The sequence below is a fragment of the Nelusetta ayraudi genome, unplaced genomic scaffold (genome assembly GCF_046127955.1).
Source record: "Nelusetta ayraudi isolate G7.1 ecotype Tasmania unplaced genomic scaffold, CSIRO-AGI_Nayr_v1 ptg000090l, whole genome shotgun sequence".
Lineage (NCBI taxonomy): Eukaryota > Metazoa > Chordata > Actinopteri > Tetraodontiformes > Monacanthidae > Nelusetta > Nelusetta ayraudi.
The window spans coordinates 729,598-750,544 of record NW_027466140.1 but is presented as its reverse complement, the minus strand read 5'-3'; the positions used below and the strand labels follow the sequence as shown (position 1 = coordinate 750,544).

The 20,947-nt window shown below is 42.0% G+C and overlaps 4 protein-coding genes across 4 annotated transcripts; all 4 read right to left on the bottom strand.

Annotated features, from left to right (window-relative positions):
* Window positions 1–994: 994 nt before the first annotated feature.
* LOC142901721 (protocadherin gamma-A12-like) lies at window positions 995–3,458 on the bottom strand. Its single transcript, XM_076046334.1, has one exon. It carries the CDS (start codon window positions 3,377–3,379, stop codon window positions 995–997), a length of 2,385 nt encoding a protein of 794 aa, XP_075902449.1. The 5' UTR covers window positions 3,380–3,458.
* A 733-nt stretch (window positions 3,459–4,191) lies between these two features.
* LOC142901720 (uncharacterized) lies at window positions 4,192–11,255 on the bottom strand. The gene is made up of 3 exons (XM_076046333.1): window positions 8,781–11,255; window positions 6,732–6,748; window positions 4,192–6,663 (listed from the first exon to the last, which is right to left on the bottom strand). Exons 1-3 carry the CDS (start codon window positions 11,154–11,156, stop codon window positions 4,194–4,196), a joined length of 4,863 nt encoding a protein of 1,620 aa, XP_075902448.1. The 5' UTR covers window positions 11,157–11,255; the 3' UTR covers window positions 4,192–4,193.
* Window positions 11,256–11,769: 514 nt separating this feature from the next.
* On the bottom strand, window positions 11,770–14,429 carry LOC142901719 (protocadherin beta-15-like). The gene is made up of 2 exons (XM_076046332.1): window positions 11,955–14,429; window positions 11,770–11,805 (listed from the first exon to the last, which is right to left on the bottom strand). Exons 1-2 carry the CDS (start codon window positions 14,328–14,330, stop codon window positions 11,770–11,772), a joined length of 2,412 nt encoding a protein of 803 aa, XP_075902447.1. The 5' UTR covers window positions 14,331–14,429.
* A 526-nt stretch (window positions 14,430–14,955) lies between these two features.
* LOC142901718 (protocadherin gamma-A12-like) lies at window positions 14,956–17,617 on the bottom strand. Its single transcript, XM_076046331.1, has 2 exons — window positions 15,140–17,617; window positions 14,956–14,991 (listed from the first exon to the last, which is right to left on the bottom strand). The coding sequence occupies exons 1-2, from the start codon at window positions 17,522–17,524 to the stop codon at window positions 14,956–14,958; spliced, it is 2,421 nt and encodes an 806-aa protein (XP_075902446.1). The 5' UTR covers window positions 17,525–17,617.
* Window positions 17,618–20,947: the final 3,330 nt, after the last annotated feature.

The following is a 20,947-nucleotide window of genomic DNA, read 5'->3' as shown; positions in this document are numbered from 1 at the left end:
CTTGAATTTGGATTATTTTTCCTTCCATTTCAACCCAGCATAATGTAACTAGCACTGACCTAAGAGTATAACACAAGCAAATAAAATCCACTGAAGAATAAGTGTAACAAAATACACTCGAAAGCAACATGCTTGTCCAAGATTGCTTCAAAAAGCACACATAAGAATAGCCAGGCATTTTTAAAAAGAGGACAGTTGTGTGTAAACATTCTGGAGATAAAAATGATGACACAACTTATGCAAATTCCCAAGAAAAAATCTCCCAAATTCATATCTGGGGACAGTTATCACTTTGAACTAATAGTAAAAAATGTACAAAATGAGACTATAGTCTTGTGCTAAAAATAAATTTGATTCCACTTATAAGTTGCATTTAAGTTCCTGATAATTAAGTATTAATCATTCGTGAGAAACAGCAATGAGGCAAAGGTTGGGACAAGCCATGAAAGTCCTCTCCAATCCTGAAAACAGCAACAACAACAACAACAACAATAACAACAAAAAATGTGGGCCAAAAAACAGTGCAATGATCTAAAGGAGCCAAACGTGAGTAACACAATGCATAACAGTGATGTGAGGTCATGTAAATTAAAAAAGATCACATTTTTCTCAGGTAAAGTATAAAACATTGTACTGAACATGTGGGTTGCGAAAGGGTATAGGAAACGAAACACAAAGCTTTGATAGAATAATAATATTTGGGTGAACTGTATTCTCCTGGGTCATATAAAAAACTTCTAAATGTGCTAAGTTGGAACACATGAAGAAAAAAATTTAAAATATTTGACAAAATATAATGACGCCTGAATTGCAAATGAGAAAAAAATTGTGTCTGAGAAATTTCCAGCCCTATAGGATTGATGTTGAGAACCTATAATTGAACTGACAAATTTCATTTAAAAATTATGTTAGTTTTGAGGAAGTGTGCCAAACAAGTAGTACCTAAAAACGTTGGGAGTGAATTTTGTTATAAATTAAAAAATATTTGAACATGTCATACCTCCAAGGACGACTCGAAGTCTTCAAAGGGATCGGCAAAATCTGAAGGACTTTTCCTCAGAGTCTGGTCAGCAGGCAGCGTGTTGTCATTGTAAGACGTCACAAACTTAAAGTCACTGGTGCGAGATCCTGTTGTCAGGTATGTGTCATAGTTGTAAGCACTGCGTAAAGTTCCTGTGCCATCAACGTCTGCGTAATTAGGAGGCAGATATGCACCAGGGATGGCCACTGCTCCATCAAACAACATTCTGGGTTTTCTCCTGCGACAGAACCTCACACCCAGGATGATGATGATGAAGGTCAGAAAGAATGTGGACACTGACACCAGAGCGATGATCAGATAAGAGGTGAGTTTGGAATTCTTCTCATCAGAGGAAATGTCTTTGAGCTCTGGCACCTCAGCCAAGTTGTCAGAAATGATCAGGTTCATGGAACAGGTGGCAGAGAGAGGAGGCTGTCCGTTATCTTTCACTGCCACAATCAGGTTCTGTTTCATGCTGTCACTCTCAAAAATGTCCCTCTGTGTCCTGATCTCTCCACTGTGGACACCGATAGTGAAAAGTCCCGCATCAGTGGATTGGACTATATGATAGGACAGCCAGGCGTTCTGTCCAGAGTCTGCGTCCACCGCGATCACTTTGGACACCAGAGAGCCTCCGTGTGCAGCTTTGGGCACCAGCTCGGTCATGAAGGAGTTGCCCTCTGGGGCGGGGTACAGGATCTGAGGAGAGTTGTCATTCACATCTGACACGAACACACTGACGCTCACGTTGCTGCTCAGCGGAGGAGAACCGTTGTCTCTGGCCATCACGTGCACCTTCAAACTCCTCAGCTGCTCATAATCAAAGGACCTGACGGCGTGGATCACTCCCGTGTCTCCGTTCACGGATACATAGGAGGACACCGGGGCACCGTTCACCTCACCAGGCAACAGAGAATAAATCACAGTCCCGTTCTGTCTCCAGTCGGGGTCTCGAGCCGTGACGGAACATAAAGTGGAGCCAGGTTTGTTATTTTCACTCACATATGCGCTGTACGACTGTTCCTCAAACACAGGTGGGTTGTCGTTGACGTCAGCGACAGATAAGTGAACAGTTTTAGAGGAGGACAGAGGTGGAGAGCCCTCGTCAGTGGCAGTGATAGTAATGTTGTAATCAGACACCAGTTCACGGTCCAGTTGCCCAGTGGTCACCAGAGAATAATAGTTCTTGATGGAGGGAACCAACTTGAAGGGAACGTTTTGCTGAATTGAACAGCGAACCTGTCTGTTGCTTTCAGAGTCTCTATCCTGCACATTAATGATGCCCACCTCTGAACCAGGTGACACGTTCTCAGGAATGGGAGTGGTTAATGATTTTAAATATATCACAGGGGCGTTGTCATTAATATCAGTAACATCTATGATGATTTTAGCATAAGAGGTTAACCCCAAACCATCCTCTGCTCTAATACGCAATTCAAAAGAACTTGCTGTTTCATAGTCGACGTTGGTTTTCAACGTGACGTCTCCCGTTTTCCAATCAATCGTGAACATTGACTTAATTTCATCTGAAATGTGTCCAAAATAATATGTGACGTCTCCATTTAAACCCTCGTCTGCATCAGTAGCGCTCACGGTCACAACGACTGTGCCAATCGGTGCATTTTCTGGTACACTGGCTTTATAAATGGCTTGGCTGAAAACCGGGACGTTATCATTAGCATCCAGCACTGTGATGTGAATGACTACAGTTCCAGACCTCTGTGGAGCGCCTCCGTCAAGAGCTGTCAAAACTAGCTTCATTTCCTTTAAGCTTTCTCGGTCGAGCTCTTTGTTCAGGACGAGTTCAACAGTATTAGTGCCAACACCTAAAATAAAATAATCATTCGTCTGCAGATTGTAGGACTGCACCGAGTGTTTGCCCACATCAGCATCGTGTGCTTCTTCAATTGGGAAACGAGCGCCCTTAACGGCGGATTCACTAATATCTATGGTAATTAGTTCTTTGCTGAATTGTGGAGAGTTGTCGTTAACATCTTGGACATGGAGGCTGATTCGGTGTAATTCTAATGGACCCTCCAACATCAGTTCTTCTCTCAAGATGCAAGCTGCTTTGTCTCCACAAAGGCTCTCTCTGTCAATCCTCTCGGCAACAGTCAGGTCTCCATTTTGAAGGTTTAACTCACAATAGCGTCGGTCGCTCCCCTCTGCATCAATTCGGGCCTTCCGAGTCGACAGTCGATTAATATCCAGACCCAAATCTTTGGCGATATTCCCGATCACTGAACCACGTTTCAGTTCTTCAGGAAAAGAATAGGTGACATCTCCATTCGCAAAATAGACACAAAAGAGGAGCAGAGCAAGGGAGCATTTCACTGCAGCCCCAACTGGGTACATCATTGTAGCGTTTAAAAAAAAAATTGGATTAAATTGAGGTTAAAATACTTTGAAAAAAATCAAAGATTTAGCCAAAAACTAAATCGTCACTGCTCTGATGGGTGCAACACTCATGACACACATAAAATGAGTTGACGCCAGAAGGCGGAATGAAATGCGCAAATTCAAAGAGCTGGTATATTGCGACATCATGAGGGTTTTCTGGAAACAGCATCCTATACAAAATATAAAATTCTGCAAGCACAATCATCAGAAATTAGAAGACCGAATAATAATAATAATAATAATAATAATAATAATAATAATAATAATAATAATAATAATAATAATAATAATAAAAGAAAGATCTCCATCACAACTGTATATGTTCTTTGTTTGTTTTTTTAAAGTGCAAGACTGGGTCATGTTCAGCAACGCCTCAAAAGGTAAAGCTTGTGTCGACGTATTTCTTTTCTTGTTGTAATTGTGTTGAAATACTTTTGAATAGGTCTACTTTAATGCCAAGGAAATTAATATTTGATGAAAACCGTTTCTGTAACTCATTACACTTTTGAAGAAATCGGAGAGAGACATTGTTAACTTAAAAGTGAAAAAAGTTTTTGAATGAACTTCATTTCATGAATGACTCGAGGTATTTTACAAATTGAAGCACAACACCGAAAGGCAAACTGCAACACGGTAGAAGTTAATTATTGGATTTTCACTGTGCCAAAAAAAAAGGATGGGGGTGAAAAAAGTGGGTATGGCAAATTGTCTAGAAAACCATTCAAACAAAAACACACCTCCAATATGCAGGTTAAACATTAAAACTCTCTTATTAGCAGAAAATTAAGGATGTATTCGTGCCTACCTCAGGAGATCCATCACTATCTCCAAACACGTCAGCGAAGTCTGAAGGACTTTTCCTCAGAGTCTGGTCAGCAGGCAGCGTGTTGTCATTGTAAGACGTCACAAACTTAAAGTCACTGGTCCGAGATCCTGTTGTCAGGTATGTGTCATAGTTGTAAGCACTGCGTAAAGTTCCTGTGCCATCAACGTCTGCGTAATTAGGAGGCAGATATGCACCAGGGATGGCCACTGCTCCATCAAACAACATTCTGGGTTTTCTCCTGCGACAGAACCTCACACCCAGGATGATGATGATGAAGGTCAGAAAGAAAGTGGACACTGACACCAGAGCGATGATCAGATAAGAGGTGAGTTTGGAATTCTTCTCATCAGAGGAAATGTCTTTGAGCTCTGGCACCTCAGCCAAGTTGTCAGAAATGATCAAGTTCATGGAACAGGTGGCAGAGAGAGGAGGCTGTCCGTTATCTTTCACTGCCACAATCAGGTTCTGTTTCATGCTGTCACTCTCAGAAATGTCCCTCTGTGTCCTGATCTCTCCACTGTGGACACCGATAGTGAAAAGTCCCGCATCGGTGGATTGGACTATATGATAGGACAGCCAGGCGTTCTGTCCAGAGTCCGCGTCCACCGCGATCACTTTGGACACCAGAGAGCCTCCGTGCGCAGCTTTGGGCACCAGCTCGGTCATGAAGGAGTTGCCCTCTGGGGCGGGGTACAGGATCTGAGGAGAGTTGTCATTCACATCTGACACGAACACACTGACGCTCACGTTGCTGCTCAGTGGAGGAGAACCGTTGTCTCTGGCCATCACGTGCACCTTCAAACTCCTCAGCTGCTCATAATCAAAGGACCTGACGGCGTGGATCACACCCGTGTCTCCGTTCACGGAGACATAGGAGGACACCGGGGCACCGTTCACCTCACCAGGCAACAGAGAATAAATCACAGTCCCGTTCTGTCTCCAGTCGGGGTCTCGAGCCGTGACGGAACACAAAGTGGAGCCAGGTTTGTTATTTTCACTCACATATGCGCTGTACGACTGTTCCTCAAACACAGGTGGGTTGTCGTTGACGTCAGCGACAGATAAGTGAACAGTTTTAGAGGAGGACAGAGGTGGAGAGCCCTCGTCAGTGGCAGTGATAGTAATGTTGTAATCAGACACCAGTTCACGGTCCAGTTGTCCTGTGGTCACCAGAGAATAATAGTTCTTGATGGAGGGAACCAACTTGAAGGGGACGTTTTGCTGAATTGAACAGCGAACCTGTCTGTTATTCTCAGAGTCTCTATCCTGCACATTAATGATGCCCACCTCTGAACCAGGTGACACGTTTTCAGGTATTAGATTACTCAGTGATTTTATTTGTATAACCGGTGCGTTGTCATTGACGTCAGTAATTTCAATTATTATCGTCGCATCTGACGCCAAACCCAGACCATCTTTGGCATTAATCTGCATCTCATATGATGATTCTTTTTCATAATCTAGAGGCGCAGCCACTTTAACCTCCCCAGTTTTAGGGTCGAGAGAAAATAGTTCATCTTCACCCGAAACATGATTAAACACATACGTAACGTCGCCATTTAAACCCTCGTCTGCATCAGTCGCACTGACGGTAATCACAAGTGTATCTTGAGGAGAGTTTTCCGGCAGACTGGCTTTATATACTGACTGGCTGAACACTGGGACATTATCATTAGCATCCAGCACAGTGACGTGTATGACTACTGTGCCTGATCTCTGAGGAGAGCCTCCATCGACTGCAGTGAGCAACAACATCAGCTCGTTTTTATCCTCTCTGTCTAATTCCCTTTCAAGTACCAATTCACAATATTTTCGACCACCTGGTTTACTGTTGACATTTAATGTAAAGTAATCATTTTTCTGAATGTTGTAACCTCGAATTCCATTCTCGCCTATGTCCGCATCAAGCGCCTCGTCCAAAAGAAACCTTGCACCCTTGTCTGCCGATTCCCTGATTTCAAATCTAAGCGATCCCTCTTTAAACTGCGGTGAATTATCGTTGATGTCCTGAATGCTGAGGCTGATTCGATGCAGTTCTAAAGGATTTTCTAACACAAGCTCCTGCTTCAGAACACACGACGCCTTTTTCCCACAAAGCCCTTCCCTGTCAATCCGGCCCTGGACTACCAGGTCTCCTGTATTGACATTTAAACTGCAGTAAATCAAACCGTTGTCCTCAGTGTCGATGCGGGCCTTCCGAGCAGACAGTCTTGACAAATCAAGTCCCAGATCCTTCGCAATATTCCCAATTACAGATCCACGTTTCATCTCCTCCGGTATCGAATAGCTGAGGTCTCCATAGACGGGGTGGAGAACGATGAAAAATAATGAAAAGCATCCGATCATCACATGCGGGGTCTTCATATTAACGGGTAAAATATAGAAAACGTTGAGAAAATGATAAAAAAAAAATAACCTTGGTCAAAATCAATGAGGAATTAATGATAGATTTCAATTAACCAAACTGCCAGATTTAATTCCTACACGAAGCGCGTTGCTTTCTGCAGCACGACAATGGGATCTGGGTGGAGAACAACATGTGATCTCGTTCACTGGTGCACACTGACACCATGAGTATTTTTGCAGTCATGACAGCGTCGTTATTTTTCAACAAAGGTGTATATATTTCACTCTTGATGGTGCAGATTTTTCAAATACAAATCAGAAAACGAAAATAAAAAGGTTACGTAAAAACAAAGATTTCTCTTTATCCTCATCATGTGCCCGTCATCTCCTTTTTGTCATTTCACTCACCATTAGATGGTGTCAGGAAATAAAGAGGTCTTTGCCCCCGAATTTTGGGGTTGTAATTTACGGATTAAATGTCCCATAATGTAATTTAGCAAATATTAAATAGGAATGTGTTTCCTTGAACAACATACATTAGGACAAGTGTAGTCGTTGCATAATGATGTTTAAATTTAGTTTAAAATGAGGCAATGCTTGCATTGTATTCAAGACATTTAAATAAAGCTCACTCTTCACTTGCGGCTCTTCGTCTATCTTGAGCTGGCATGGCATCTAAACGATCCATCGAAGTAACATAGTTAGAGTTAGTGTTGATACAGTTAAATCTGAACTATATTTGAAATGAAATTCGTAAATATAATGTTTCATGGAAATGTAAACTGGTTGATTTATCTGTCTCCAGTCCGGGCAAGATGAAAAATACAAGAGCGTTGAGCAAAAGGGATTTTCAGAAAAACAATCACAAAAACAAAAACGTAATCGTTGTGAGCTGCTTCATACAAATGTTTCATGATTATGGGTTTTGCATACATCCGCTTGAATTTAAACTATATCAGTGTTGAAAGTTTTGTGCCATAGCAACATTTAAAACTGAATTAAATGGCTTAATTGGGTAGCAAAAAAAAAACAACAACAAAAAACCACAACGTCTTAAGTTCGGGGGAAAAAAACTACTTAAAATGGTAAAGCCGATTTTAAATCTTAAAAGGGAAAGGCAATTATTTCACGCAACCTGCTTTAGTTAAATAGAAAAAAGAAAAGCCAATAAATAAAAAAATTATGAGTACAATCTCGCTAAGAGTAATGACAGTGTCTTGAAATTCAGCACCAAGGACAGAGAAACAAGAGTTTCGTTTCTTGCTTGACGAAAAATCAGAGGGAAGAAACATCGAAACTGATAATGAACATAAAATAAAAAATACGAGGAGTTTAGTTTTTTTTCACTCAAATGAGTATCTGTTAAACTACTGGGAAACATGGTTATGACAACATTTCCCTGCTGTTTTCTGAGAAAACACCTCCGGAATACGCCTGCAATTTATTCATACATCAATGAATCTCTCCATTGATCCATCCACCTACTGTCTTCCACTTAGAGAAGCATCTTACACACTGAAATTGCAACGATAAAAAAACAATTAAACAAAAAAAATAAATAAAACTGCTTAATATGCAGCAACAGCTGGCTGTAACAACTGGTTTTATGAGCAACTGTTGCCTTATTGTAAAACACTACAGCCTATCTGACACCAAACATGCCACCACTTTCTTTGGAAACACATTTCCATCTTTTCTAATTAAAACTCACCTCGCTGCTTCCATGTAATCAGTTGAAATTGAACATTGTACCGAAGAAAGTAACATCTCCTTGAAACAGGTTGCAAATAAATTTGGAAGACAAAACATATCGCTGAGCAGGCCTTAATGTGGTGCAAACAAGTGTTGATAACATAACACTAGCTAAAACCATTTTCAAGCAAGGAGAAAACCACAAAAAATGACAGTCTGTGCATTTTCTTAAGTAAATGAGGTGAGATGAAACTGCCTAAAATGCCTGTAAATGACATTGATGCAAACCTTTAGAAAGACCAAAACGTGACAACAACCACAACTTCTACACGTTAGACATATGTTCCTACTTCAGGAGAACTATCACCAAACAAACATCTAAAAAAAATGTAGTCTTCAAAGAACACTCTATGATAGATACACACATAGCTACATTATTTGGGCTGTGATACGTCTCCCTACATCAGGGGAAAATTAAGATTGTTTGGTTCCTACCTCAGGAGATTCATCACTGTGACCAAACACGTCAGCGAAGTCTGAAGGACTTTTCCTCAGAGTCTGGTCAGCAGGCAGCGTGTTGTCATTGTAAGACGTCACAAACTTAAAGTCACTGGTCCGAGATCCTGTTGTCAGGTATGTGTCATAGTTGTAAGCACTGCGTAAAGTTCCTGTGCCATCAACGTCTGCGTAATTAGGAGGCAGATATGCACCAGGGATGGCCACTGCTCCATCAAACAACATTCTGGGTTTTCTCCTGCGACAGAACCTCACACCCAGGATGATGATGATGAAGGTCAGAAAGAAAGTGGACACTGACACCAGAGCGATGATCAGATAAGAGGTGAGTTTGGAATTCTTCTCATCAGAGGAAATGTCTTTGAGCTCTGGCACCTCAGCCAAGTTGTCAGAAATGATCAGGTTCATGGAACAGGTGGCAGAGAGAGGAGGCTGTCCGTTATCTTTCACTGCCACAATCAGGTTCTGTTTCATGCTGTCACTCTCAGAAATGTCCCGCTGCGTCCTGATCTCTCCACTGTGGACACCGATAGTGAAAAGTCCCGCATCGGTGGATTGGACTATATGATAGGACAGCCAGGCGTTCTGTCCAGAGTCCGCGTCCACCGCGATCACTTTGGACACCAGAGAGCCTCCGTGCGCAGCTTTGGGCACCAGCTCGGTCATGAAGGAGTTGCCCTCTGGGGCGGGGTACAGAATCTGAGGAGAGTTGTCATTCACATCTGACACGAACACACTGACGCTCACGTTGCTGCTCAGCGGAGGAGAACCGTTGTCTCTGGCCATCACGTGCACCTTCAAACTCCTCAGTTGTTCGTAATCAAAGGACCTGACGGCGTGGATCACACCCGTGTCTCCGTTCACGGATACATAGGAGGACACCGGGGCACCGTTCACCTCACCAGGTAACAGAGAATAAATCACAGTCCCGTTCTGTCTCCAGTCGGGGTCTCGAGCCGTGACCGAACACAAAGTGGAGCCAGGTTTGTTATTTTCACTCACATATGCGCTGTACGACTGTTCCTCAAACACAGGTGGGTTGTCGTTGACGTCAGCGACAGATAAGTGAACAGTTTTAGAGGAGGACAGAGGTGGAGAGCCCTCGTCAGTGGCAGTGATAGTAATGTTGTAATCAGACACCAGTTCACGGTCCAGTTGTCCTGTGGTCACCAGAGAATAATAGTTCTTGATGGAGGGAACCAACTTGAAGGGAACATTCTGCTGAATTGAACAGCGAACCTGTCTGTTATTGTCTGAATCTCTATCCTGCACATTAATGATGCCCACCTCTGAACCAGGTGACACGTTCTCAGGAACGGGATTGGTTAATGATTTTAAATGTATCACCGGGGCATTGTCATTAATATCAGTAACATCTATGATGGCTTTAGCATAAGATGTTAACCCCAGGCCATCTTTTGCTGTAATTCGCAATTCAAAGGAATGTGCTGTTTCATAGTCGACGTTGGTCTTCAGCATGACGTCTCCCGTTTTCTGATCAATCGTGAACGTTGACTTAATATCATCTGAAATGTGTCCAAAATCATATGTGACGTCTCCATTTAAGCCGTCGTCTGCATCCGTAGCGCTCACGGTCATAACAACTGTGCCAATCGGTGCATTTTCTGGTACACTGGCTTTATAAATGGCTTGGCTGAAAACCGGGACGTTATCATTAGCATCCAGCACTGTGATGTGAATGACTACAGTTCCAGACCTCTGTGGAGCGCCTCCGTCAAGAGCTGTCAAAACTAGCTTCATTTCTTTTAAGCTTTCTCGGTCGAGCTCTTTGTTGAGGACGAGTTCGACAGAATTAGTGCCAACACCTAAAATAAAATAATCATTCCGCTGCAGATTGTAGGACTGCACCGAGTGTTTGCCCACATCAGCATCGTGTGCTTCCTCAATGGGAAAACGTGCACCCTTAACGGCGGATTCACGAATATCTATTGAAATTCGTTCTTTTTTGAATTGTGGAGAGTTGTCGTTAACATCTTGGACATGGAGACTGATTCGGTGCAATTCTAATGGACCCTCCAACATCAGTTCTTCTCTCAAGATGCAAGCTGCTTTGTCTCCACAAAGGCTCTCTCTGTCAATCCTCTCGGCAACAGTCAGGTCTCCATTTTGAAGATTTAACTCACAATAGCGTCGGTCGCTCCCCTCTGCATCAATGCGGGCCTTCCGAGTCGATAGTCGGCTAATATCCAGACCCAAATCTTTGGCGATGTTCCCGATCACTGAACCACGTTTCAGTTCTTCAGGAAAAGAATAGGTGACATCTCCATTCGCAAAATGTACACACAAGAGGAGCAAGCCAATGGAGCATTTCACTGCAACCCTTACTTGGTACATAATTATATCCTTTAAAAATCGTTTTCATTCACTTGTGGACAAAAATATGCCGAAAAAAATATATATTCAAAATCACCACGACCCAAAACCCATTCGTGAATTCGCTGCTATCTACTGAAGTGTGGACCTCAGATGTGATCACAGCAGAGGGCGGAAGGTAATGTGCTAATTCAAAGAGCTGGTATATTGCGACATCATGAGGGTTTTCGAGAAACAGCATCCTATACAAAACAGACGATTCTGGAATTGCAGTAATCAAAAATAGCTAGGTCGAATAATAATAATAATAATAATAATAATAATAATAATAATAATAATAATAATAATAATTATTATAAAAAGGAAGCCCTCAAACTGAACATTATGTTATTTCAATGTAAATCTACATTATATTAGGCACTGATTCAAAAGGTAAAGTATACTTTCATAAACCTATGCATTTTTCTTTTGCTTTAATTTTTGTAATTTTGTTCAAATCTGTTAGAATACATATTAATTAAACTAATACGTAATTAAAACATTTTATTGAATTTTATTATTTTGGATTTAATATTTTTCATTTGATTTGTTATGCTTTGATAATTGAATCACAATTCTCATAAGGCAAACTCATTTAGCATAAAAGTGAATCTTTTGATTTTGACTGCGCCTAAATAACAGGAAAAAAAAAAACACAAAATACGTATTTGTGAAGTTGGCAAGAACATCCTTCAAACAAAATAAAGCTTCCAAGATGCAGGTTCAATATTAAACTCTCATAATCTCAGCAAAGAAATATAATGAGATATTCGTGCCTACCTCAGGAGATCCATCACTGTCTCCAAACACGTCAGTGAAGTCTGAAGGACTTTTCCTCAGAGTCTGGTCAGCAGGCAGCGTGTTGTCATTGTAAGACGTCACAAACTTAAAGTCACTGGTCCGAGATCCTGTTGTCAGGTATGTGTCATAGTTGTAAGCACTGCGTAAAGTTCCTGTGCCATCAACGTCTGCGTAATTAGGAGGCAGATATGCACCAGGGATGGCCACTGCTCCATCAAACAACATTCTGGGTTTTCTCCTGCGACAGAACCTCACACCCAGGATGATGATGATGAAGGTCAGAAAGAAAGTGGACACTGACACCAGAGCGATGATCAGATAAGAGGTGAGTTTGGAATTCTTCTCATCAGAGGAAATGTCTTTGAGCTCTGGCACCTCAGCCAAGTTGTCAGAAATGATCAGGTTCATGGAACAGGTGGCAGAGAGAGGAGGCTGTCCGTTATCTTTCACTGCCACAATCAGGTTCTGTTTCATGCTGTCACTCTCAGAAATGTCCCTCTGTGTCCTGATCTCTCCACTGTGGACACCGATAGTGAAAAGTCCCGCATCGGTGGATTGGACTATATGATAGGACAGCCAGGCGTTCTGTCCAGAGTCTGCGTCCACCGCGATCACTTTGGACACCAGAGAGCCTCCGTGCGCAGCTTTGGGCACCAGCTCGGTCATGAAGGAGTTGCCCTCTGGGGCGGGGTACAGAATCTGGGGAGAGTTGTCATTCACATCTGACACGAACACACTGACGCTCACGTTGCTGCTCAGCGGAGGAGAACCGTTGTCTCTGGCCATCACGTGCACCTTCAAACTCCTCAGCTGTTCATAATCAAAGGACCTGACGGCGTGGATCACACCCGTGTCTCCGTTCACGGAGACATAGGAGGACACCGGGGCACCGTTCACCTCACCAGGCAACAGAGAATAAATCACAGTCCCATTCTGTCTCCAGTCGGGGTCTCGAGCCGTGACGGAACACAAAGTGGAGCCAGGTTTGTTATTTTCACTCACATATGCGCTGTACGACTGTTCCTCAAACACAGGTGGGTTGTCGTTGACGTCAGCGACAGATAAGTGAACAGTTTTAGAGGAGGACAGAGGTGGAGAGCCCTCGTCAGTGGCAGTGATAGTAATGTTGTAATCAGACACCAGTTCACGGTCCAGTTGTCCTGTGGTCACCAGAGAATAATAGTTCTTGATGGAGGGAACCAACTTGAAGGGAACGTTTTGCTGAATGGAACAGCGAACCTGTCTGTTATTGTCTGAATCTCTGTCCTGCACATTAATGATGCCCACCTCTGAACCAGGTGACACGTTCTCAGGAATGGGAGTGGTTAATGATTTTAAATATATCACCGGGGCATTGTCATTAATATCAGTAACATCTATGATGACTTTAGCATAAGATGTTAACCCCAGGCCATCTTTTGCTGTAATTCGCAATTCAAAAGAACTTGCTGTTTCATAGTCGACGTTCGTCTTCAGCATGACGTCTCCTGTTTTCTGATCAATCATGAACGTTGACTTAATATCATCTGAAATGTGTCCAAAATCATATGTGACGTCTCCATTTAAGCCGTCGTCTGCATCCGTAGCGCTCACAGTCATAACAACTGTGCCAATCGGTGCATTTTCTGGTACACTGGCTTTATAAATGGCTTGGCTGAAAACCGGGACGTTATCATTAGCATCCAGCACTGTGATGTGAATGACTACAGTTCCAGACCTCTGTGGAGCGCCTCCGTCAAGAGCTGTCAAAACTATGTTCATTTCCTTTAAACTTTCTCGGTCGAGCTCTTTGTTGAGGACGAGTTCGACAGAATTAGTGCCAACACCTAAAATAAAATAATCATTCGTCTGCAGATTGTAGGACTGCACCGAGTGTTTGCCCACATCAGCATCGTGTGCTTCCTCAATGGGAAAACGTGCACCCTTAACGGCCGATTCACTAATATCTATTGAAATTCGTTCTTTTTTGAATTGTGGAGAGTTGTCGTTAACATCTTGGACATGGAGACTGATTCGGTGTAATTCTAATGGACCCTCCAACATCAGTTCTTCTCTCAAGATGCAAGCTGCTTTGTCTCCACAAAGGCTCTCTCTGTCAATCCTCTCGGCAACAGTCAGGTCTCCATTTTGAAGATTTAACTCACAATAGCGTCGGTCGCTCCCCTCTGCATCAATGCGGGCCTTCCGAGTCGATAGTCGGTTAATATCCAGACCCAAATCTTTGGCGATGTTCCCGATCACTGAACCACGTTTCAGTTCTTCAGGAAAAGAATAGGTGACATCTCCATTCGCAAAATGTACACACAAGAGGAGCAAGCCAATGGAGCATTTCACTGCAACCCTTACTTGGTACATACTTATATCCTTTAAAAATCGTTTTCATTCACTTGTGGACAAAAATATGCCGAAAAAAATATATATTCAAAATCACCACGACCCAAAACCCATTCGTGAATTCGCTGCTATCTACTGAAGTGTGGACCTCAGATGTGATCACAGCAGAGGGCGGAAGGTAATGCGCTAATTCAAAGAGCTGGTATATTGCGACATCATGAGGGTTTTCGAGAAACAGCATCCTATACAAAGCAGACGATTCTGGAATTGCAGTAATCAAAAATAGCTAGGCCGAATAATAATAATAATAATAATAATAATAATAATAATAATAATAATAATAATAATAATAATAATAATAATAAGTATAAAAAGGAAGCCCTCAAACTGAACATTATGTTATTTCAATGTAAATCTACATTATATTATGCACTGATTCAAAAGGTAAAGTATACTTTCATAAACCTATGCATTTTTCTTTTGCTTTAATTTTTGTAATTTTGTTCAAATCTGTTAGAAAACATATTAAATAAACTAATACGTAATTAAAACATTTTATTGAATTTTATTATTTTGGATTTAATATTTTTCATTTGATTTGTTATGCTTTGATAATTGAATCACAATTCTCATAAGGCAAACTCATTTAGCATAAAAGTGAATCTTTTGATTTTGACTGCGCCTAAATAACAGGAAAAAAAAAACACAAAATACGTATTTGTGAAGTTGGCAAGAACATCCTTCAAACAAAATAAAGCTTCCAAGATGCAGGTTCAATATTAAACTCTCATAATCTCAGCAAAGAAATATAATGAGATATTCGTGCCTACCTCAGGAGATCCATCACTGTCTCCAAACACGTCAGTGAAGTCTGAAGGACTTTTCCTCAGAGTCTGGTCAGCAGGCAGCGTGTTGTCATTGTAAGACGTCACAAACTTAAAGTCACTGGTCCGAGATCCTGTTGTCAGATATGTGTCATAGTTGTAAGCACTGCGCAAAGTTCCTGTGCCATCAACGTCTGCGTAATTAGGAGGCAGATATGCACCAGGGATGGCCACTGCTCCATCAAACAACATTCTGGGTTTTCTCCTGCGACAGAACCTCACACCCAGGATGATGATGATGAAGGTCAGAAAGAAAGTGGACACTGACACCAGAGCGATGATCAGATAAGAGGTGAGTTTGGAATTCTTCTCATCAGAGGAAATGTCTTTGAGCTCTGGCACCTCAGCCAAGTTGTCAGAAATGATCAGGTTCATGGAACAGGTGGCAGAGAGAGGAGGCTGTCCGTTATCTTTCACTGCCACAATCAGGTTCTGTTTCATGCTGTCACTCTCAGAAATGTCCCGCTGCGTCCTGATCTCTCCACTGTGGACACCGATAGTGAAAAGTCCCGCATCAGTGGATTGGACTATATGATAGGACAGCCAGGCGTTCTGTCCAGAGTCTGCGTCCACCGCAATCACTTTGGACACCAGAGAGCCTCCGTGCGCAGCTTTGGGCACCAGCTCGGTCATGAAGGAGTTGCCCTCTGGGGCGGGGTACAGAATCTGAGGAGAGTTGTCATTCACATCTGACACGAACACACTGACGCTCACGTTGCTGCTCAGAGGAGGAGAACCGTTGTCTCTGGCCATCACGTGCACCTTCAAACTCCTCAGCTGTTCATAATCAAAGGACCTGACGGCGTGGATCACACCCGTGTCTCCGTTCACGGAGACATAGGAGGACACCGGGGCACCGTTCACCTCACCAGGCAACAGAGAATAAATCACAGTGCCGTTCTGTCTCCAGTCGGGGTCTCGAGCCGTGACGGAACACAAAGTGGAGCCAGGTTTGTTATTTTCACTCACATATGCGCTGTACGACTGTTCCTCAAACACAGGTGGGTTGTCGTTGACGTCAGCGACAGATAAGTGAACAGTTTTAGAGGAGGACAGAGGTGGAGAGCCCTCGTCAGTGGCAGTGATAGTAATGTTGTAATCAGACACCAGTTCACGGTCCAGTTGTCCTGTGGTCACCAGAGAATAATAGTTCTTGATGGAGGGAACCAACTTGAAGGGAACATTTTCCTGAATGGAGCAGCGAACCTGTCCATTTTTTTCAGAGTCTCCATCTTGCACGTTAATGATGCCCACCTCTGAGCCAGGAGACATGTTCTCCGGCAAGGGGTTCGTCAAAGTTTTCAAATCAATAATCGGTGCATTGTCATTTATATCAGTAACATCAATTATTAGTTTTGCATATGAGGTCAGACCTAATCCATCTTTTGCCTTAACTCTCATATCGAACAAGCTTTGCTCTTCGAAGTCTATTACGCCTGCAACCGTTATTTTTCCACTTTTCGGATCAATTGCAAAAATATTTACCTCGTCATCTGACACGCGACCAAAATGATAAGTCACATCTCCATTGACTCCCTCATCAGCATCAGTGGCGCTGACTGTGACAACCACAGTGTCTAAAGGAGAGTTCTCAGGTAGACTGGCTTTATAAACGGCTTGACTGAACACTGGGGCGTTATCATTAGCATCCAGCACTGTGACGTGAATGACGACTGTACCTGATCTCTGAGGAGAGCCTCCATCTAGAGCTGCGAGGATCAAATTTAAATCTCCTTTCTTTTCTCGATCGAGCTTATTCTCAAGTACAAGTTCGACCTTGTTGTTGTCAATAGCCAAAATGAAGTTGTCGTTTTTCTGAAGGCTGTATCGCTGAACGGCATTTTGACCTATATCTGCGTCGTGGGCCTCCTCAATAGAAAAACGGGTACCCTTTTCAGCAGACTCACTGATCTCCATTCTAATAAAATCGTCGTTGAATAAGGGGGAGTTGTCATTAATATCTTGTACATGAATGCTAGTTCTATGTAGCTCTAAAGGATTTTCCAATACCAGATCTACCTTGACAACACACGACGGTTTCTTACCACAAAGGCTTTCTCTGTCTATTCTCTCCAATGTAATCAAGTCTCCAGTATTCAGATTAATGTCGCAATAACGCTTACGGGTTCCCTCCATGTCAACACGGGCTTTCCGCGAGGATAATATCTTCAGATCAAGACCAAGATCTTTGGCTATATTCCCAATAATTGACCCGCGTTTCGTCTCTTCTGGTATAGAATAGCTGAGTTCTCCATGCGCGAATTGCAGAAATATAATAAATGAAGCGATACGGAGGATCGGACGACGCCAGAAGAATCCTTTGTCTCCCATTTCTTTTTTAAATCCACGTCCCCGGCTTAGTGTGCCTGATCGCCAAACAGACAAAAATAGTTTAGGTTGAAAATGATCCGGTAACGTGGACAACGTCCGCGATACAAAAGAATATGGAGGAAACTAAAGAGTTCTGAGATATACAGTTGTATTGAAAACAAAGGTAGTGGGTGGAGATGCAAGCGTCTTGTGCACTGGCCGACAGTGGCACCATGAGGCGCTTTACACTACTTGCACCGTGATGTAATCATAGCGGGTGGGAAAAGTTCATCAACATCGTCGTCGTTTTTTAAGCAATTCACGCAGTTAAATAAAATAGCAATGTAATATCAACCATTTGTCTTGCTATAATTTGGACTTGATCAGTATTTAAGATATTAAATAAAGATTGTTGTTGTAAAAATTCAAAAGTCTTAGAAAATAAAACAATTCTGCTTATTTTGGCCTTGAAGAAAATTACTCTCCAAAACAGGAGTAATAAATAATAAAGAAAAGATATACGCGGACGTATACTGTGTATGTGGTTTATTGTTTTAGAAAAAAGCAATTAAAAAAAAATATATATTAATAGTGCCCTAAGCTGAATTTTTTTTTTAAAAAAAACTCTAAATTACATGAACATACATACATTTAAACATAGATTTCAAATAGAATTCAAAAATATTGAATCTAGTACGCACATATAGAGCAAGAGAGACAAAGAGGGACGGATACAGAGAGAGAGACACAGAGACACAGAGACAGAGAGAGAGAGACTCCAGTTGCATGAATCTATTTCAGAACCATGGACAGAGAAATAGGTCTATGGAGCGTTTTCCAAAGCTCGAAGGTGCAAAAACGATAAACGAACAAAAAAAAAAAAAAAATCTTCTCAGTTAATAGGTCGTAGCATTTCTTGCGATTAAAACAAGTCAAGCAAATATCTTCAACAAACAACATTTTGGGAGTTTAGTAATGTTGGTTTAATGGGCTCTGGTGGTCTCATATGTGTTATAAAAGCTTAATCTATAGCATAAAACATATGTGAAAACATAAAGCACACTCTATGTGTTCATTGACATTTTATTAAGATTCTCTCTCACAACCTTTTTTGAACATTTTTGTAACTGTTTACATTCTGTTACAGGTGAACAAACAAACAAACAAACAAACAAACAAACAAAAAAAACAACAAAACAATTTTCCCTCTTAAAGAGCTTAACATGAACCCGGTAGAAAACAGAACATTTTATTAACACAATCTTATGATTAGTCTTTTCACACATATGGTATAAATTATCTGGAACATTAGAAGTAAGCGTCTTATCTTTTTCAGTGAGCAACACGAACGTGACGAGCTCGCCATTTCACAAGGCACAAGGAAACCCAGAAATGTTGTACAGTTTTGAATATGGTCACAAACACTCGAAAAGTCTAGCTAGCATCTCAAAATTAAATCGTAGCTATACACAACAATATTAATTAACTCCAATGCTGTGTCTCAATTCAGGGTCTGCACCCTTCTAACCAAGTGTCCTCCATCTGAAGGAAGCGTTCTTCGAGTACCCAGCCTAAAAGGACGGACCAAACCCCGCCTCCCCGTAACCACATGGGACGGTCTAGCCTTCGGCATATTTCCTCGTTGCGTCACCGCCATTCCCTCCGGCTGGCCAACCCCGGAAGTGACTTTTTATAGCATCAAGCTAACCATTGGTTCGCCATCTAACTTTGTCGTTCGATATTCAAATAAATAAAAACCCAATGTTAAAACTGCATATTTTACGTGAAATTTCAATACTTAAATTTATATGAAGTGTCTTTACCAGTACATGCCTCTAATTTCAGCTGACTTCCCAAGATCTCACAATGCTTTGCAGCAGCACGCAAAGCATCATGGGATACATAAGTACACGAAGGATAGTAGCGGTGCATCCTTGGAATCGGCTAAAACGAGGGCACATTCCGAGTACGCATTTTGAGCGTCCTAAGGACGCTTGGGAATTGGGAAAAGCCTTCGCGCAGTGCAATGACGCAACTTCCTTTCAAAATGCGTACTTCAAGGATGCAGACCCTTGCTGTGTCTCAATTCAGGGTCTGCACCCTTCAGACCGAGTGTCCTCCGTCTGAAGGAAGCGTTCTTCGAGTACCCAGCCTAGAAGGACGGACCAAACCCCACCTACCCGGTAACCACTCGGGACAGTCTAGCCTTCGGCGTATTTCCTCGTTTCGTCACCGCCGTTCCCTTCGGCTGGCCAACCCCGGAAGTGACGTTTTTATAGTATCAAGCTAACCATTGGTTCGCCATCTAACGATGCCGTTGGATGATCAAATAAGTAAAATCTTACGTTAAAAACTGGATGCTTTATGTGAAACTTCAATATTTAGATTTATATGAAGTGTCTTTGCCAGTATGCCGCTAATTTCAGCTGATTTCCCAGGATCGCACGATGCTTTGCAGCAGCACACAAAGCATCATGGGATACATAAGTATGCGAAGGATAGTAGCGGTGCATCCTTGGAATCGGCTAAAACAAGTGCGTATTTCCGAGTATGCATTTTGAGCGTCCTAAGCACCCTTGGGAAGTGGGACAAGCCTTTGCGCAGTGCGATGACGCAACTTCCTTTCAAAATGCGTACTTCAAGGATGCAGACCCTGAATTGAGACACAGCACCTGAATTGAACCACAGCACAAGCCTCCTCAGCGGAATAAGGAAGTAGCTTCAGCCCGCTCTTTAGTGACTAAGAGATTTCGCTACACTGCCGCCTAGTGACCAACAAAGGGAAGTTGTATAGCTGAGTTTACACATTAAACGAATGCTTTATACAAATTAGCATTTCCTTCTAAAAAGATTAACACTCAGAATGGCATTCAAACATTCAATGAAATAAATAGAAATAATAATAAAAATATGTATATCACTTTGTGTGCGTCACGATTCCGCTCAAACTTCAGACGCAACAGCTCCACCAACAGCCAATACAGCCAGACAATAAAAAACGTTAAAAGGTAAAACAAAACAATAAAATAAAGTAAATTAGAACTCTATTAAAAAAAAAAGTATCAGTGTAAAACACTGAAAAATAGAGGCAGCAGACAGTGTAGCAAGGTAAGTGCCGCAATGCAGTGCAAAGATGCAAAGATGAGGGGAGTGTCTCAGTCGTAATTTTGGCTTAACCTGTCATTAGGAAGAGTTGTACTTGCTTTGTAACAATGATGTGATAAAGACGACTTTTATTGAGTTTGAAATTCGACAAGTTGTGCATGCCATAGGGCCTTTAGGATGGACTCCTTTTTATTATTATTATTTTTAGCATCTATTTGAAAAGGGGTCAGTCGGAAGTTGGCATTCTTTATATGCTTTAATGGTCACGCTTAATCGAAAGTATTAGTCAGTGCCTCTTTTTTTAGAATTAATTTAAGCCCTATTAAGAAGCAATGATAC

What these genes read in the sequence shown, in the direction of transcription:
- LOC142901721 (XM_076046334.1), bottom strand. Translation starts at nt 3,379, where the DNA reads ATGATGTACCCAGTTGGGGCTGCAGTGAAATGCTCCCTTGCTCTGCTC.
- LOC142901720 (XM_076046333.1), bottom strand. Translation starts at nt 11,156, where the DNA reads ATGTACCAAGTAAGGGTTGCAGTGAAATGCTCCATTGGCTTGCTCCTC.
- LOC142901719 (XM_076046332.1), bottom strand. Translation starts at nt 14,330, where the DNA reads ATGTACCAAGTAAGGGTTGCAGTGAAATGCTCCATTGGCTTGCTCCTC. An exon ending in ACAGTGATGGATCTCCTGAG is followed by an intron (nt 11,806 to 11,954) that starts GTAGGCACGAAT and finishes CCTGTTATTTAG; the next exon opens with GCGCAGTCAAAATCAAAAGA.
- LOC142901718 (XM_076046331.1), bottom strand. Translation starts at nt 17,524, where the DNA reads ATGGGAGACAAAGGATTCTTCTGGCGTCGTCCGATCCTCCGTATCGCT. An exon ending in ACAGTGATGGATCTCCTGAG is followed by an intron (nt 14,992 to 15,139) that starts GTAGGCACGAAT and finishes CCTGTTATTTAG; the next exon opens with GCGCAGTCAAAATCAAAAGA.